This window comes from Erythranthe guttata, chromosome 10, assembly GCF_056151865.1.
Source record: "Erythranthe guttata isolate IM_541 chromosome 10, IM_541, whole genome shotgun sequence".
In the NCBI taxonomy this organism is placed as follows: domain Eukaryota; kingdom Viridiplantae; phylum Streptophyta; class Magnoliopsida; order Lamiales; family Phrymaceae; genus Erythranthe; species Erythranthe guttata.
Window position 1 is genome coordinate 10,248,513 of NC_142542.1, and position 19,704 is coordinate 10,268,216.

A 19,704-nucleotide genomic window follows, 5' to 3' on the forward strand; every position below is an offset into this window, starting at 1 on the left:
ATTTTTAATTTACAAACATACTAAGACATGGCAGGAAGACGAATTCGGAGAACCGCCGGCATGAATAACTCTCCAGACCCCATCAATATTATTCTCGACCTTTCCAATCTTATCCGCGAGCAAGCTCAAAATCATCATGACCAGGTTCAGCAACTACTTCAAAACCGACAACCCTCACCTCCACCACAACCGAATCCCCAAACCCTATACGAGCGTTTTTCCCATGAATCCATCTGAATTCCATGGTGGTCCCGACCCGGTCATAGCAGAAGAATGGATCAAATCCTTAGAAGTAATCTTCGATTACATGCAAATGAGTGATCGTGAACGAATTGTGCCGTCTTTTTACTTCGCAACGAAGCTCGAAATTGGTGGGAATGAGCTACAAAAGGTATTGAACTCGAAAAATTACAATGATCGGTATTCAAGGTTCAATTCTTTGAGAAATAATTTTCCAAAGATGTCCGAGCCAACAAACTCAAGGAATTTCTGGAACTTCGACAAGGCAACCTTTCCATTACCGAATACATTCGCCAATCTGAACGAGGATGTCTTTACTCCCCCTTCATCCCCAAAGATGTCGAGGAGAAGAAAATCATTTCACAAGGGGACTGCAACCCGAAATTCGAAGGGACACTACAACATAAATTACTATCTATAGCACGCGCACTACAACAATTTGAGGTTTATACGACCCTTTGTTTACCCGACGGTTTTAGAACCGTCGTATAAACCCGTATTTATGACGCTTTTCAAAATATTGTTGGCGCTATAAAACCGTCGTATAAAGGTGTATTGTCGACGCTTTTTTAAGCACTCCCATCTAACGTTTTACCGTCAAATAAAACTTAATAAAATATTGTATTTGCACTTCAATTTTGTAGACCAAAGGCTTTTTCTTTTTGTATTGCTGCTTTCCAAATATTATAAACGTGAAAGTCAACCACGCTTTCAAACACGTACAAAAATCTTAATTTTAATTCACCACTGAACTATTTTTTTATTACAAATTAAACTCAATTTAAATCTCCACGTTAGGGTTTTTCTAAATATAACACTGAACTATTTTTTTATTTCAATTTAAACCCATACACTATTCCTCCAGAGCCACGGCAAGTGCCGACGCCACTGCCACCCACTGCCACCGCCACCGCCACCGCCACCGTCACCGCCACCACCACCGCCGTCTCAGCGTGACAATACCGTGCTTTTGTTCTGATTGCTGTTGCCACATCCCGCTACGACGGCTGCAAATTTGCAGCAACTGGATCTGTGGCCCTCAATTAGATATTGCCACCGCCACCGTCACCGATTCTTACGACGTCACCGCTGCTGAAATCGTCATCTCCGTGTTGAAATCGTCAATCTCCCACTGCTATCTAACTTTGGTTAGTCTCTTTCTCCAGATTTTGGAAAAAAATTGAGGTGGTATTGAATTATTAAATTTGAATACTAGAATTAGGTTTGACAAATTGATAAGATAAAATAGGGCATATGAAATGGTTATTTTGTTCATAATTTTTTTTTTAATTTATCAAAATATTATTGTGCTCATATTTATCCTTAATAATTTGTGCTCTCCAGAACATTATTGTGCTCATAATAACATTTTTTACAGAAGGGGAATATTTGATTTGTGTGAGTTTACTTCTATTTATCCATCATTATTCTATTATTCGATTCTCGAATTTAATGAGGTAAAGATGGGAATATTTGATTAATACTTTTTTCCTATTTTCAGTGTCAGCATCAACTAGCTACAAGAATCGCTGGCTCAGCTGGAACATGCAGTGATGCTAAGGTTTTTGACGAGGAATTAGTGGTGCTGTTATCCAACAATGGTTAGTGTGTGTTTGTGTATCTATGTATGTGTGTATTTCATAATCAACTTTAGAAGTGCATAATTTTTAGATTTGAGTTCCATATTTTCTTGGTTTTGGTAAAACAACAAATTACAATCTCAGATTGTTGTTGTGACATTGAAAAGTTTGGGTGGCAGGTCTTTCTTTGGCCTTGCTAAACATAAAATAAAATCCAAGGGATAAACAATTTTTTCTATGGATAAAAGTTGGATTAAAATCCGAAATCGATTGCAGCCCGAATACATAAATGGTGCCAAATCATTTCTTAAGTTTGCATACGCAAATCTGGGATCGGGGGATAAAATTAAGTGTCCGTGTATCAAGTGTCAAAATTTAATGAATAGGAGAAAAGGAATAGTTTACGAACATTTGATAATGTATGGATTTCTTGATACCTATACTAATTGGGTATATCATGGGGAGACTCCTGTTTGCATTTATGAAGAAGATGATGACTTTCTCGAAGACGAGGGAGACGATATAGATGGTATGATTAATGATGCTTTCGGTCTTATGGAGGAAAATGACGGTCTTGCATATTCTGAGGAGATTAATAATATTGAGCTTGATAAGGAAACTAAGGCCTTTTTTAAACTATTACAAAATGCCAAACAAAAGTTATATCATGGATGCGAGTTCACGTTATTGTCCTTCATACTTCGGTTATTGCGGGTGAAGTCTACTTACCGTTGGAGTAATAAGTCATTTTCAGTGCTATTAGAGATCTTAAAAGTGGCTTTACCTCATACTGTTGCATTTCCGGGTTCGTATAGGGAAGCATGGAAGATAATTAAAGGGTTTGGTCTGGATTATAAGAAAATTCATGTATGCCCTAATGATTGTATGTTGTATTGGAAAGAAACAGAAAATGAGACAAGGTGCAGTAAATGCCAAATGCCAAGGTATAAAGTTTGTGATGGTGAAGATGAAAGCCTAAAGATTCCAAGTAAGGTTGTTAGGTATTTTCCATTAATACCAAGACTTCAAAGGTTGTATATGTGCATTGAGACATCACCACTCATGAGATGGCATGCAGAAGGACGAATAGATGATGGGGTACAAAGACACCCTGCAGATTCTCTCGCTTGGAAGACATTTGACCAACAACATTCTCTCTTTGCAAGTGATTGTCGGAATGTCAGACTTGGACTAGCGACCGACAGATTTAATCCTTTCAAGTCCATGAGTGTATCTCACAGCACGTGGCCCGTAATACTTGTTCCATACAATTTTCCACCGGGGATGTGCATGTGCAAGTCGAGTATCATGCTATGTTTATTAATTGATGGTCCTACTGCCCCTGGTAATGATATTGATATTTTTCTAGGACCTCTTATGGAAGAGTTAAAAGAGATGTGGAGTCCAGGAGTGCCTACATATGATGCAACCATCAAACAAATGTTCAACATGCGAGCTGCACTTATTTGGACAATCTCCGATCTTCCTGGCTATAGTAATTTATCTGGCTGGAATGTGAAAACTGAGTATGGTTGCCCTTGTTGTTGTCTCGACACCCACTCGAAATGGTTGAAATATTGCAGAAAATATTGTTTTAGGGGTCATCGTAGATTCTTGGATAAAAATCACAAGTTTAGAGATGATTCAATATCATTTGATGGCAATGTAGAATATGGCTATAAGCCCACTCGAGCCTATGAAGATGATTTGATTAGTGAGTTGAATGATGTTGCCACTGTATATGGTAAGAGAATATCTTTACCATTGAAAAAAAGGAAGCTCGATGGCACCTCAAGACAACATAATTGGAAAAAGAAAAGTATTCTCTTCGAGCTACCTTATTGGAAAGACAATTTGATTCGTCACAACCTTGATATAATGCATATTGAGAAGAATGTTTGTGATAATATTATGTGGACGGTTTTGGGCATCAAAGGAAACAGTGCAAAATGTTATTCGATCTCTCACAAGAACAAACTCTTTGGCTCCTGAATCTGCTGGAGTTTCAGCTCCTTCTACGTCTAGACGGGTAATTATTTTACTTGGAAATTGTATTTTGCAAATGTATGTAGTAATTAATATTTTGGCATACATCAAATTCCTATAGGATCGTAGAATTCCTACATCGTCTAATTTGCACGATGAAGGAGGCACTCAGCCACATAAATCAGCCCCGGAGTCTTCAAGTATACATCATATGCCATCAACTCATACACAATGCGCTCATGCACTCTCTGAGTCATCTAGCATGCCTCATATGCCAGCCCATGTTCAAGAAACTCAAACTCAGCAATTAAGTGCGAATGATGTGTGTAAAAGGAAATCGCTAAAATGTAAACTTTTGCTACCTGAATTTTCTTCAGAAATATTTATTTTTCATTACTTGATTTTAAGTAGTCCTTGTTGTTGAAATTTGGATTTTTATTTTTCAGAAATGTTCGAAGTGTTTGGCAGCGATAGAAGATTGTTATTGGACAAATGTGAGCTATTGAGGTGGCTAGAGTCTTTTGTACAAATTCAGATAAACCTTCAATTGCAAATTTTATTAAAGTTTGTGTATATTTTGTGGAAATTCAGATAAACCATGTCTGGAAATTGAAATATATATTTTGTTATCTTAAGATGTAAATACTTATTTAGTATTGGCAAGTTAGTTTTCGTTGTCTTCAATTTTTTATATTCAACAATTGATGGCAACAAGATTCAGGGAAAAATTGGATTACAATTGGCAGAAAAAGAAAAGTTCTAAGAAATGTACAAGTATTCGCGACGGTTATTTAAGCGTCGGAAAAAACATTCCCGACGGTTTTTTTACACATGAAACTTTATACGACGCCTTTTTTCTCGACGGTCTCCTGACGGTCTAAAACCGTCGTGAAAACTATTCCCGACGGTTTTTGAGTCTTTCCCGATGGTTTTCTTGCGTCGCTTAAAGCCATATATGTTGTAGTGACGTGAAAAACGCTATTAAACGTTTTCATAGCGTTGTACTGAACGCTATGTATTGTCAGGCTATCGTAGGTTGGGGGTATATTACATCATTCTCTCAACGCTATTACAACGTGTGTTACAATAGCGTTTATATCAAGCTGTGAAACAATTTATAACAGCGCTTTATTAAGGCTATAATCAATTTCAAATAGCGTTTTTTCGATGTTGTTACATTTACCTTTTCCATAGCATTTTTCTTATGTTATTGTAAAGTTGTGAATAACATATGTTGGTTACTATAGCATATATGAAATGCTATGTTAAAGTCTACAAGGACATTATATTTTGGTAAATGCACGGTAAAATTAACCTCTTATAACATACTACAGCAGCTCAAGAAATTAAAAAAATGAACATGTGAAGGTATGAAATTTATACCATCATGATTGATCAAGATAACACAATACAATTATTCTTATTAATATAATCTCAACCAAATAAAAAATCTAAAACAAAAATAGCTATCTAGCTAGTAACATTCATATTACCAAAATATAAAAACATATAAATATAAAAATGATTGAATAAAATTAAAAAACGAAAGGATTCTGGCAAAGAATTCATGTCTACATGAATTGCACATCACATTCATTATCCATATCCATAATCATTCTATTACATGTCATTCTATTACATGTGAAGAAAAAAAATATATATATTTACATTAACACAAAAGAAAGTATATGAATATATATAGTATTTGTTGAAGAAAAAATACAATATATTTTAAAGTTTCGTTGCTTACCAAACTCTAAAGTATAATCACTTTGTCTGATGGCCATGCTACTGTAGTTCCAAATGCATCTTCCATGAATTTCATTTCAGATGTAGGCCTCCAGAGAGATGCGATAGAAACTTTCACAGTATCAATCCAAATTCGCATAGCATTAGGACCTAAAGGAACAAAATGAACTAACTCGTTTGGATCACTTGAACTAACTCGTCCTTCTGCAACTACTTCACCAGGTCCACGAATATCCAACAACGTGCACTTTTTCCTTACATTGTTAGTATTCACACTCTGTCAAATGTAACATTATTGAAAAGCTTATCATAAATTTCAAACGAATTATAAATTTATAATACATAAGAAAAATAAAAAATCTTTACCGTAGGAGATGATCGATTTTCTTCTCGAGTTTCTGTCGACTTTTCAAGAATTACATTACTAGTTGGCCAAGCTATAACTGAATTAACTGCATCTTGAACGCGTACCAAATCCCCTGTAGGACGCCAGAGAAATGCTTCAGGAATTATTGCAACATCTACACAAACTATCATGGCATTGGGTCCGAGAGGAATATTATTGACCAAAGCATTTGGGTCACTCGATTGCGAAAAACGTTCAGCAACTATTTCATTTTTTCCACTCCAATCGAATAATATACATCTAGTTCTTGAAGTATTCTACCAAAGAGAAATGCATATCACACAAGGTACATACTAGTTAAACACAATTCATTACATGAAATTTCACCACAAATTAAAGAAAAAGATCAGAGAGAATAAAATGTTTGACTCCCGCTCAAATTCAATTAATTAAACGACATCAATGCCATAGTAAATAATTGAGGAGTAGAGAAAATAACTAAAGCACATGAGCCATCTTTTTACAAAATTTCAAACATTTTGATAATGGGTGTTTATTCAACAAACTACAAATAAGAAAAATCTGTAATAAAGAAAAAAAAAAGTATCTTACCGAATGTGAGGACATGTTTTCTTGCCTCTCAGAATGTTGCTCTGTTTGTATAATAATGCGGTCAACATGCTAGGCAATCGGTTCACCTTCAGCTTGTTTCATACAAGTTATAGTAGTTGTAGGTCTCCATAAAAAAGCATCAGGTTTATTTGAATTATCAACACAAACTTTCAATGCATTTGGTCCCAAAGAAATTTTATCAACTAGCTCTTCTGTATCATCTGATATCAAATGTCCTTCAGCAACAATATCTTCTGTTCCAAGCCAATCTAATAAATTACAGTACTTATTCACCGACATGGTATTGACAACCTAGATATAAAAAAAAAATAGTAGGATCAAAAAAAATAAATAGAAAAATATGCCAGTGAAATAACAACTCATCCATCAAACATATTTCCAAAAGCTAAAGTACGATAATCATAATAGCTAATATTATTCAACTATATTTCTTGACTCAAGAAAAAAATGTAGAACATGAATGAAACTTATGCTAACACAATGGTGATTGATCTCACAAAGCCACAAACTTCATAAATATAATATATGAAAATCATATAAATAATAATCAAAACTGAATGTAAATACTTGCCTTTGGAGGTATTTCGTTCACCTTTGTATTTTGTTGAATCTAATAAAATAGTTTTAGATGGTATTAATAAAAAAAGATCATTACATAATTTTCTCCAATTAGTAGAACTTGCCTTATCTTTCACCCCTGTGTTGACAATATGCTCTAAATTTTTTATCCTTTCTTCCATCTCAGTTACATAATCACTCTTGATTTGAAAAAATGCCAATTTTCTCATTGTCATTTCTCTTCCCATTCCTCGCACTCGTCCACATCTATCTTGAACAAGGACCTTTGTAAGAGAGTCCTCTCTCACATTTGTTGTTGATGAGGATGGTGAATCAATTTCAAATTTATTGAGCTTCTCCTACAATAACCACTCATGTACTTAAATATCCAATTTTGAAAGATCATACAAGTATGGTGCATAAATTTTGAAATTAGCAAACAATATAAAATGATTGTCTTACTATAGTTTCTGAAACTGTTGTATTAACTGGTGTACCATCTTTTTTGGTACGTGATTTAATCCAAACTTTGACCCTCAACACAGAAGATGAGGCTGCACTATTTAGTTTCTATAACAATGAAAGATTGTAATCAGTAAGAAAAGCGTCAAAGTAATAATGTATTACATAAAAAGTGAGGATTGCCATGTCTTCTTCCAGTCGTGCCATTCCTTTTCGGCTGCATGTGTGTGGGATTTGTTTACTCCTCATTGCCTTATATTTTTCATTGACACCCTGAAATTATTTGAAGTCAGCAGATGTTCAATTATTAAGTAACATAAATTTAACACTTAAATTAGCATTTCTACATCACAGAAAGTATCAATTTAACAAAGCTATCACATGGGTATTATTATAAAATTTCAGTTCAGACGTACCGTAAATGTTGAACTTATTTTTTCCCGGACAAATTTTCTCCAGTCAACTCTATTTTGAATGTTCTTAGGTTGCAGTTGAAGTCTTTCTTCTTCATTTTTTGCTTCTCGTATTTTTTTTTACTAGCCTTGATTTTGAAGCCCTCCACTGACATCCCATTGATCTAAATAAAACTGCTTTTTTCCATTCTCCACCCACATCGAATCTTGCCTGAAATAGAAAAACAAAGCCATTAACTAATATTTAAAATATGGAAAAAAGAAATTCATTTGAGTGAAAACACTATAAAGCTTGAAAAAAGTTATTTATCTACACTTAATTTTCAAACATATATCAACCGACATCTATATAAGATTAAGAGTAAAGTAATGACTTATAATACCTGAATTGATTTCCATAAAACTACTTTTATATTTTCACCAAGTTTTCTCCAATTATGAAGAGTTACAGGTACATGTTCTCTTACCAGTGGGCCTAAATAAGAAGATAATAATTTAATTGACCCATCTCCACATGGTTGACCTTTATCAGTAAAGTCGACATGAACACGACTTCCAGACTCTATAGCAATCTTTCTCATTTTAGTTGGACCCCTAGTCTTTTTAGATCCACCTTTTGTTGAATCTTCTGATAATGATACATCTTCTTGGTTCATTTCTTTGAGGAAATTTGAGTATTGTTGAAGACTATTTTCACTGGGCATTGATGTATCTCGACATGCTTCCAGGTTTACTTGCATGATATCATCCTGTGCATTAGCATGAATAGCAGCTTGTGTGATCCCTCCACCAGACTTTTTTTTTTTTTTTTATCACCTGCTCTTGCCATTAGCAACCATGGTTTACATGCATAAAAAAATAGTAAATATACCATTGATTAAATGATTATACAGAAGATAGGAACCTCAAGAAATATAGTTTCTAAACAGAACTAGACTTTACTTTAAAAGTACCACGACACATGATTCATAATTTTCAGTTTCAAACCACAACGTAAATATTAATATTTAGATACATGTATTTTAGAAGCACATATTAATAATCAACAGTCCAAATTTTAAGATGGATGCAATACAAGAAAATGTTAATGACAGTGACGTACAGTAGTCCCTGTACAGTGACATTAAACTCAAAGGAAAGCACAAAATATAGAGGCACTACAAAAGTAGCCAATATGTCGCAAAATATTTCAAACCTGATCTCATCCTCCAAAAAAGAAATAAAAAGATAAGTACTTTAGATACGAGGTAACTATAAAATTAAATTAGCAGTCCTTCACAATCTTCCCTAATATGCCTAACTTCATTATCAGACTCATCAAGGTCCATGTCTATTGCTAGTAGCATTGAAGCAACATCTATCATATCATCATCTTCATCGCCATCTTCAAACGCATATAAGCCCCTGGGTGGTGCCTTTAACGCAACTACCAATTAGAAGAATCATCTTCTCTCGAATAAAATATTTGTTTTGCTTGAGACGGTAAGATGTATGGATCTCTTGCAAACGATATCTGACTTTGGTGAAGGTTCACAAGAGTAAATCCATCCTCAACTTTAATACCATTACCTTCAATTTCCCAGTCACATCTAAATATCGGAACATAAAATACGTGATAATCCAATAATATTATATCTGTCAATATTCCACAGTACGTAACCAAATCAGTGACTTGTTTGATACGAACCCCGTAGAACTTGTTACGGGACCCAATAATCTTATGCGGAAGCAAGAACGGAACGTCCAAAAAATAAAGAATTCGATTGGCGCGCGGAATTCGGAATATTGACCCCGTAGCTATAGAGAGCTAGAAACCAATATTATCAAGGTGGAAGTATTGACCCCGTGATTATAATGAATCAGAAACCAATACTATAGTGCTAAGAATAATTCACAAGAATCCACTCGCAAAATATCCCGAAGAGTTGTTGAAGAACAACGAAGGAGAACTTTAATCTCTCAAAATAATACTTAAAAACGTCCAAATAATAATGACCCTAAAGCAACCTATTTATAAGTGTCAAAGAGACCTAATCTAACAAGGAAAATAAATCCTAACTTATCTAAGGAAATAACGAAATAAACTAAATCTAGTCCAAATAGGACTCTAAATAACAAGAAATAAATTGTCTAATAATAAAATACGAAAATTAATAATAATCATCTTTTCCAAGTCATGGCTTCTTGGCTGGATGACTAGACGGGCTCAAGTCCTTGAGCTCGGCTTGCTTCACAATCTGGCCCGATAATTCGCTCCAATTAAGCTCAGCTGGGATCGAACTAGACTTCGTCAATTCTTTATTTTGGAGCTCGTGTTCTACTAAGTTAAGCATGGCTGCTTCAATGCGCTTGGCCCGAGCTCGGGTAATCGGTCCTCTTGGCACATGCAGCTCGTCCAAGTCATTAACTCCTTCATCCAGCTCGGCACTACCTCGCGTAATTGGCTGGATCGTATCATCCTCCCCCTCTTGAAAATGATTCGTCCTCGAATCTGAACCTACATCAAACGGAGATAGGTCAGAAACATTAAATGTCGAACTAACTTGATACTCACTTGGAAGGTCGATCTTATAGGCATTATCGTTAATCTTTTCCAGCACTTGGAAAGGTCCATCTCCTCGTGGCTTAAGTTTTGAACTTCGCTGATTGGGAAACCTTTCCTTTCGAAAATGAACCCAAACCCAATCTCCTTGCTGAAAGGTAAGGTGTTTTCGCCCCTTATTAGCTCGTTCGCAACTTGCTCATTCCTTTTCACAATGTGCTCGCGTGCTTCTTCATGGATTTTCTTCACTAACTCAGCCTTACGCTTCCCATCTAGACTAGAAAGCTCATTAACAGGTAAAGGCAACATATCCAAAGGAGTTAGCGGATTAAAACCATAAACAATCTCAAAAGGTGAAAACTTTGTAGAAGAATGCACCGATCTATTATACGCGAACACAATAAAAGGAATACATTCCTCCCACGACTTTAGGTTTCTTTTAAGAACAGCTCGCAATAACATACCTAAAGTTCGATTAACCACCTCGGTTTGACCATCGGTTTGTGGATGACAAGTAGTAGAAAAGAGTAAAGTCGTACCTAACTTACCCCACAAAACACGCCAAAAATGACTAAGGAATTTAACGTCCCTATCACTAACAATAGTACGAGGTACCCCATGCAGTCGCACTACTTCGCTAAAGAATAAATTCGCTACATGCGTAGCATCATCAGTTTTATGACATGGAATGAAGTGTGCCATTTTATAAAAACGATCTACCACAACAAAAATAGCATCTCGACCTTTACTAGACCTCGGCAGCCCTAAAACAAAATCCATTGATACATCGGTCCAAGGGTGAGTAGGAATAGGTAATGGCATATATAATCCATGTGGTTTAACTCTAGATTTAGCTCGCCTACATGTTAGACACTTCGAACAAATCCTCTCAACATCTCGCTTCATACGCGACCAAAAGAAATGTTCTTTTAAAATATCTAATGTTTTAGAAACACCAAAATGTCCCATTAAACCACCTCCATGTGATTCTCGCACAAGTAATTCACAAAGCGAACAATTAGGCATGCAAAGTTTGTTCTCCCTAAACAAATAATCATCATGCTTGTAGAATTTTTCAAAAGTTCTTTTTTGACATGCAGCAAATATAGTAGCAAAATCATGATCGTTCACGTATAGCTCCTTAACATGCTCAAAACCTAAGAATTTAGAACTAAGGGTCGACACGAGAACATACCTGCGAGATAGGGCATCAGCTACGACATTATCTTTACCTTGTTTGTACTGTATCACAAAAGGAAACATCTCAATAAACTCCACCCACCGAGCATGTCTTCGGTTCAGCTTGCCTTGGCCCTTAAGATGCTTTAGCGACTCGTGATCTGTGTGTATTACGAATTCTTTAGACCACAAGTAATGTTGCCAAGTCTCCAAAGCTCGCACCAACGCGTAGAGCTCTTTGTCATAGGTCGAGTATTTCAAGGCTGCGCCGTTTAGCTTCTCGCTGAAATAAGCGATAGGTCGTTTGTCTTGCATAAGCACTGCACCAATACCAATTCCAGAAGCATCACATTTGATTTCAAAAGTTTTAGAAAAGTCTGGTAAAATTAGTAAAGGAGCGGAACTTAGCTTATCTTTCAATGTTCGAAATGCATTCTCTTGGGCCTCGCCCCACTTGAAGCCAACCTCCTTCTTGATCACCTCGGTCAAAGGTGCTGCAATTGTGCTGAAGTTCGGTACAAATCTCCTATAGAATCCCGCTAGGCCATGGAAGCTTCGCACCTCGGATGCGTTCTTGGGTGTTGGCCATTCACGAATAGATGTAACCTTTTCCTCGTCCACTTCAACTCCCCTAGAACTCACAACAAAACCAAGAAAAACTATCCTATCTAGGCAGAAATCACACTTCGTTAAATTAGCATATAATTGTTCTTGCCGTAAGGACTCCAAGACACACCTCAAATGCTCAACATGATCATGCAAATTATTGCTATATACTAAGATATCATCAAAGTAAACAACAACAAATTTTCCTATGTAAGATCGCAAAACATGATTCATAAGTCGCATAAACGTACTTGGTGCATTAGTTAAACCAAAAGGCATCACTAACCATTCATACAATCCATGCTTAGTTTTAAATGCAGTTTTCCACTCATCTCCCTCTTTCATGCGAATTTGGTGATAACCACTTTTCAAATCAATTTTAGAGAAGATAATGGAACCATGTAGTTCATCTAACATTTCATCTAATCGAGGAATGGGGTGTCGATACTTTACCGTAATTTTGTTGATGGCTCGACAATCAACACACATTCTCCAACTCCCATCCTTCTTCGGTACTAGTAAAACCGGCACTGCACAAGGACTCATGCTTTCTCGAACATGTCCTTTAGCTAACAGGTCGTCCACTTGCCGTTGTAACTCCTTCGCCTCCTCGGGACTACTTCGGTAAGCTGGTCTATTTGGAATTTGGGACCCTGGAATAAAATCAATTTGGTGCTCGATCCCTCGAATTGGTGGCAACCCCGTTGGCATCTCGTCCGGAAAGATGTTAGAATTTATTTCGTGCAGATATAAATTATTTGTGTCAGATTCAGTTTTTCGTTACTGTTGCGTGAAGTGTTGCAACAGTTCGTTAAGCAGTTCGTAAAAACAGAAATAAACGAGACACAAATTTAATGTGGTTCGGATACAATTGTACCCTACATCCACGGGGACCTGCAAATAAAATTTACTAATTTTTAGTTTTACGAATACAATAGTAGGACTTAATCAAAATACAAAGACTCCCTCTTTGTTGACGCCGTTCTTGTATACTACGCTGAATTATAAATCTTCAATTTGCAGCACGTCCCTTGCTCCGCACGGTTGAACTCCCTTCAACGCTGAATCCCTCAGTCGGCGGATCGATCTCCTCCCGAGATCTGTTTAAGCCCCTCTCCCGAAGAACCGATCTTCTTTTTATATAGAAGAAGCAAACTTGTGATACTCCTTGAATCTTGGTGTCTTCACCACAAAGCCTTGAAGCCGATATATTTTCTACGAAACTCACGTATCACGATGGAACAATAAAAACGAGAGCCAAGAATATTTTCTCTGTATATTTTCTCTCGATAAAAAAAAACGTTCCTGGAGCAGCAATAAAAAGAGAAGAAAAATATAATTTTTCTCTCCAACAAAAAACGCCCAGATGACGATGCTTGAAGCCCTCTTTATACGTTCATAATTCTTCCTGCTCAAGAAAAAATATAAATCTAATTAGATATGCTATTCACGTTAAAAAGAGTTGTATAGGAAAATACAACTAATCATTCCTTATCTAAAAACTAATTCCCTTAACTATTAAAACACTAAGGAAATAAAATCCATTAGGTTAGGGATTCTTATTCACGTAGGAGAATAAGTTGTAAAATAAGAAAACTCTTTGTATAAAGATAATTCCTAATATTAATCAATTAATGACAAATTAAAGGGAATTAAAACACAAGGAAACTCCCTTTCTTATATCACGGCATATCTAGACTTGTGCTACAACTCTTTTACACGTTTCCTTGCAAAGTCAGAATCCAAAGGATTCTAACAATCTCCCCCTTTGTCGTTTATTGATTATAATCATTTTCTCCCCTGAGTAAAATACCTGAAAATAAAACAATCAGATGATAGACGGAAGCAATAAAACGAAGATCATCATCAACTCTTTTCAACAACAAGAGTGGCATCAACTACTGCAATAGTAAGTGCCACAGTTTCAGCAACTGTTCCCACAGAAGTGGCTTCGGCAGGTGGTTCACAACGGATTCAGCTCCCCCTGCATGTGTATCTCCCTCTGTGAATGATCCTTAGGCAGCTCCTCTTGTAAATGCATTCATTCTTCCCCTTTGCTTACTCGGCTTGATAGACTTGGAAGGCGGTGGATGACAACGTGGTAAATTATCCACGTGATAAGAGACTCAGCAAATAACGTCGGCATTAGCTCCTCCTTTTATATTCTTGTGAAGCTCTGAAAATAAAACAATGAAACCAATTAATGACAATTACCACAATAATAAAAAGATGAAATTCCTTCTATTTTGGATAGACACGTTCAGGTGATTAATATGGAGAGATAATTTATTTCTTCTCAAATTATCTAATGAGATAACTAAGGAAAATATGTTCCTCATATTAATACACATCTCCATAGAATTCCACTTGGTGTTGTGGACTTAGAATCCCACCGAGATTCTAACACTCTCCCCCTTTGGCATTGCTTGGTCAGAACATTTACTCCCCCTAAATATATGATACATGCATGAACAAGGGTCAGCAAATTCAAAATAACATCTGCAAATATAAACTGTTGCAACAGTTTATCAAACAGTTCACCAGATTGTGTAAACTGTAAATAAACCATAGTTCCAAAATAAAAGCAGATAATTCGTTCAGATAAACACGAGATAAAAGGATATGCGATAGCAGAAACAACTTCTCTTCACAATGCTCATTATTTGTCCTGTATTTCTGCACTATTCCAGCAACTGTCTGATGCACTGTCATAACAGTTGTCTGAACTCCCCCTGCATTCCTGCACTATTCCAGCAACTGCTAGATGCACTGTAGCAACAGTTGTCAGAACTCCCCCTGTGTTCATGCCATCTTTATTGTTCTTTTCTCCCTCTTTCTGGGCAATCACCATGCATAGATAACTCAACATGGACTAGTGATCTTGATGTGTCGAGCAATCTGTTCAAACACTTAACAAAAAGATCAAACGAAGAGAGAATCTTGAAAGTAAGTGAGAAGAGTCACCATACACAACTTGCAAACAAAATCACAAACTCAAAAACTCAATGCCACACGATAATTGCAATGCGAAAATCAAAGGATAGTGATATCAAATCCAACATTAAATAGCAAAGACTGCAGACTTTGCCAAACTTCATCAGAAACGTGGAAATGTGAGGAGTAAGCCCAATCGATCCGGTTGCAACAAAAAAAATCAAATTTAACCGGCACATAAACAAAAATCCCGTCTCTCTCTCCCTTTTTTTTTTTTTTTTTTTTAAATAATGCCTAATGCAGTACAAAAAGTAAACATGAGAAATAGACATGAGTGAAGAGACATATGTGAATAGGATACTGTATGGACAAACAAAACATATGGGATTTATCTTCACATTCACAATAAGCGCAATCCCCAAAAATCCGACTGCCAATGCAACCAACAAACTTAATAATCCCAAGTCAAACACAAAGATGCTCTTATTAGGTAGCGTACACACACGTCTAATGGTAGCTTTTTCTCATGAAAAACAGAGCAAATAAAAAGAACGAGATTATGGTGGTCGTGCAATGTGTAGTCCCCTGGGCTTTCTAATTGAGCTTTGTAGTAAGTGTTCGGTGAAGTGGTTTACTGGCTCGACTCAACTAGGCTTCGAACTATTCACTGACCATATATATATAATTTACATTGGCCGTGCAATGTGTAGTCCCCTGGGCTTTCTAATTGAGCCTTGTAGCGAGCTTTCGGCCACGTGATTTACTGGCTCGACTAAAAAAGGCTTCGAACTGTTCACTGACCAAATGGTTGTAGATATATATATTAGTAACAGTAGTTCAAGAGTAGCTTTCACTCATTAAAAGAGGTAGCTTTTCCCTATAAAAACATCCAACCATGACAAGACAATTCAGAGAAATAAATAAGTTGGAGCCTTTTAAGTAATCATTTTGGGAACTGGTGAAGTTCTACCCCACAAAATTTAGAAATACACGAAGTATCAAATTCACATTTGTCTCAATCATATGCAGTATGCTTAATGCAGGTCCTATATGAGATGCAAAAACATATGAAGTGTCCTACCTCTAAAAGTTGCAAGTCTGGACACACAGACTGTTGCAACAGTTCATGCAACTGCATCAGATTAAACAACATAAATTCCCAGCGATTTTCGCAAGGAATCAAATTTTTGTGCATCAAAGGTTTTTGCAAAAGCATCAGTTAATTCATTCTCCGTTGGAGCATAATCAATTGAGACAACCCCCTTTTCGACCAAGCCCCTTATGAAAAGATGACAAATATCAGTAAGCTTAGTTCTCGAATGCTGAATTGGATTCATAAACTTATTTTTCGCATACAAATTATCACAATTCAGATTACCAAGTTTTTTATTCCCCAAACTAGCTTTGTCAGCAGAACTGTTGGAACAGTTAGTACTATCATCACATGAGTTTAAAGAAGTAATGGCAGATAAACAATTAAGATCAGACTTCTTTACCCAGATTTTTTGTTGAGTTTTATTCACTAAATCAACCTTTATCTTGGGTTTTTGAGACGACACAAAAGTGTGATCAATTTTAACCATTTTCAAGTACTTAAAACACCTAGGTCGTATATGACCAGCAACATGACAAAAATGACAAATAGGCACAAAAGGTTTTCTTTGAAATGACTGTTTTGGCGCAACTGTCGCAACAGTCTGTGAAACAGTGCATTGTTTAACAAAATTGATTTTTCCTATTGGATCTTCTTTCTGTTTCAAAGCATCATCAGATAGTTTATTACCCCTTACACCTAGATGACCATAGTTCGGCTGATTTGTTCTCAAAATTTCATTCAAATTTACCCTACTTGTATTTAATTTTGAAATAGAATCTTGGGTTTTAGCAAATTTGGCCTTCAAACTATCTGTTTCTCTACTAGCAGAAATAACATTTTGTTCAAGAGTAGAAATTCTTACCTTCAATACTTTGTTTTCCTCAATTAGGACAAGTTTCTCTTTTTCTAAGAATTTATTCGACTCGCATACCTGAAGAAATTTTTCGTACATCCTTTCATAGCACTCCTTTAATTCTTCCAAGGATGACACGTCATCATCGCTGTTGTTTTCTGATTCCCAATCATCACCTGCAAGATTTAACGGAGTTAATCTTTTATCAGATATTGAATGCAACTTATCATATCTAAGTTCTGTCTGAACAGTCTGTCCAACTGTTGCAATAGTTTCAGCGACAGTCTGTTTGCACTCGTTTATCTGAGTAGTTCCTTCGTAGGCCTGTTGTAGAACATCCCATGCCTCCTTTGCTGATTTGCACATTGATATCAATTTGAATTGATCTTCATCGATACAACTCAAGATAGCATTGGTTGCCTTGGAATTATAATCTGCTATTCGTACTTCTTCATCACTCCACTTCTCTTTTGGGGTTTGAATGATCTCGTGTGACTCATTCATTGAGGTAGGAGGTGTCCAACCAATTAGAATCGCGCGCCAGGCCCATTCATCAATAGATTTAATGAACATCTTCATTCTTATTTTCCAATCAGAGTAGTTCAATTCACCCAAGACAGGTGGTAGGAATGCGCCTTCACGATGATTATTCATGTCTGCACAAAAAAAAATAAAAAAGAATTAAATCCCAAAATCTCACTAAGTGTATCTAGTGACAGGCTCTTGATGCCAATTGTTAGAATTTATTTCGTGCAGATATAAATTATTTGTGTCAGATTCAGTTTTTCGTTACTGTTGCGTGAAGTGTTGCAACAGTTCGTTAAGCAGTTCGTAAAAACAGAAATAAACGAGACACAAATTTAATGTGGTTCAGATACAATTGTACCCTACATCCACGGGGACCTGCAAATAAAATTTACTAATTTTTAGTTTTACGAATACAATAGTAGGACTTAATCAAAATACAAAGACTCCCTCTTTGTTGACGTCGTTCTTGTATACTACGCTGAATTATAAATCTTCAATTTGCAGCACGTCCCTTGCTCCGCACGGTTGAACTCCCTTCAACGCTGAATCCCTCAGTCGGCGGATCGATCTCCTCCCGAGATCTGTTTAAGCCTCTCTCCCGAAGAACCGATCTTCTTTTTATATAGAAGAAGCAAACTTGTGATACTCCTTGAATCTTGGTGTCTTCACCACAAAGCCTTGAAGCCGATATATTTTCTACGAAACTCACGTATCACGATGGAACAATAAAAACGAGAGCCAACAATATTTTCTCTGTATATTTTCTCTCGATAAAAAAAACGTTCCTGGAGCAGCAATAAAAAGAGAAGAAAAATATAATTTTTCTCTCCAACAAAAAACGCGCAGATGACGATGCTTGAAGCCCTCTTTATACGTTCATAATTCTTCCTGCTCAAGAAAAAAAATAAATCTAATTAGATATGCTATTCACGTTAAAAAGAGTTGTATAGGAAAATACAACTAATCATTCCTTATCTAAAAACTAATTCCCTTAACTATTAAAACACTAAGGAAATAAAATCCATTAGGTTAGGGATTCTTATTCACGTAGGAGAATAAGTTGTAAAATAAGAAAACTCTTTGTATAAAGATAATTCCTAATATTAATCAATTAATGACAAATTAAAAGGAATTAAAACACAAGGAAACTCCCTTTCTTATATCACGGCATATCTAGACTTGTGCTACAACTCTTTTACACGTTTCCTTGCAAAGTCAGAATCCAAAGGATTCTAACAAAAGACATCATCGAACTCCTGCAAAAGAGAAATAACAATACTAGGCAAAGAAGAATTAAGGTTAGCATTAGAAAAATAGGACTCCCTAAACACTAACAACATCATTGTTCTCTCACCCTTACATGCACTCTTAATCTCTCTTTCTTTTGCGTAAAAGCTCACTTTTCTCTCATCTTTATTTATTAAGTTTGCACTCTCTTCTTTTTCTTTTCTCACTTCGACTAAACTCTCTTGTTTTACCTCTCCACTACTACTAACACGTTCATTCTCATGTTGTTTTGAACTTGCAGCAATGGATTTCTTGATCTGATTTTGTTCCTCAAACACCTGACGAGATGGTAAAGGTGCAAGTGTGATTCGCCTGCCATCCTTAGTAAAAGTGTAGCGATTTTTGTAACCATCATGGACTGTTCTTCGATCAAATTGCCAAGGTCGCCCAAGTAAGATATGACTTGCTTGCATGGGCACAACATCGCACATCACCTCATCTTTGTATTGTCCAATACTAAAGGAAATCAGTACTTGTTTCGTCACTCTCAACTCGCCACTTTCATTCAGCCACTGAAGTTTGTAAGGTCTCGGATGTTTGGAGACTTGCAGCCCTAGCTTGTCTACCATTAGCTTGCTCGCTACATTCACGCACCTTCCTCCATCAATTATCAATCCACATACTCGGTTTTGAACGTGGCAGCGTGTATAGAAGATGTTCTCTCGTTGTATTACGTCACCATCTTCTTCTGCTTGCACGTGAAGAGTTCGAA

At 36.2% G+C, this 19,704-nt stretch overlaps 2 protein-coding genes across 3 annotated transcripts in view; one reads left to right on the plus strand and one right to left on the minus strand.

The window, feature by feature from the left end:
- The first annotated feature begins 2,237 nt into the window (after positions 1-2,237).
- On the plus strand, positions 2,238-3,724 carry LOC105960814 (uncharacterized). The gene is made up of 2 exons (XM_088824643.1): positions 2,238-3,564; positions 3,714-3,724. Exons 1-2 carry the CDS (start codon positions 2,238-2,240, stop codon positions 3,722-3,724), a joined length of 1,338 nt encoding a protein of 445 aa, XP_088680769.1.
- Positions 3,725-5,399: 1,675 nt separating this feature from the next.
- LOC105966437 (uncharacterized) overlaps positions 5,400-19,704 on the minus strand; it is a 39,784-nt gene continuing 25,479 nt past the window's right edge. The window contains exons 2-7 of one of the 2 annotated variants that reach the window (XM_088823950.1): positions 8,435-8,783; positions 7,971-8,178; positions 7,555-7,827; positions 6,514-7,451; positions 5,922-6,218; positions 5,400-5,832 (exon numbers count right to left, since the gene is read on the minus strand). In XM_088823950.1, coding sequence (XP_088680076.1) covers positions 5,563-5,832; positions 5,922-6,218; positions 6,514-6,528 — 582 coding nt within the window. In that variant the 5' untranslated portion in view covers positions 6,529-7,451; positions 7,555-7,827; positions 7,971-8,178; positions 8,435-8,783 and the 3' untranslated portion in view covers positions 5,400-5,562. Of the gene's footprint in view, positions 5,833-5,921; positions 6,219-6,513; positions 7,452-7,554; positions 7,828-7,970; positions 8,179-8,350; positions 9,389-19,704 lie in introns of those variants that run through there. The other variant, XM_088823951.1, reaches the window with a different exon arrangement.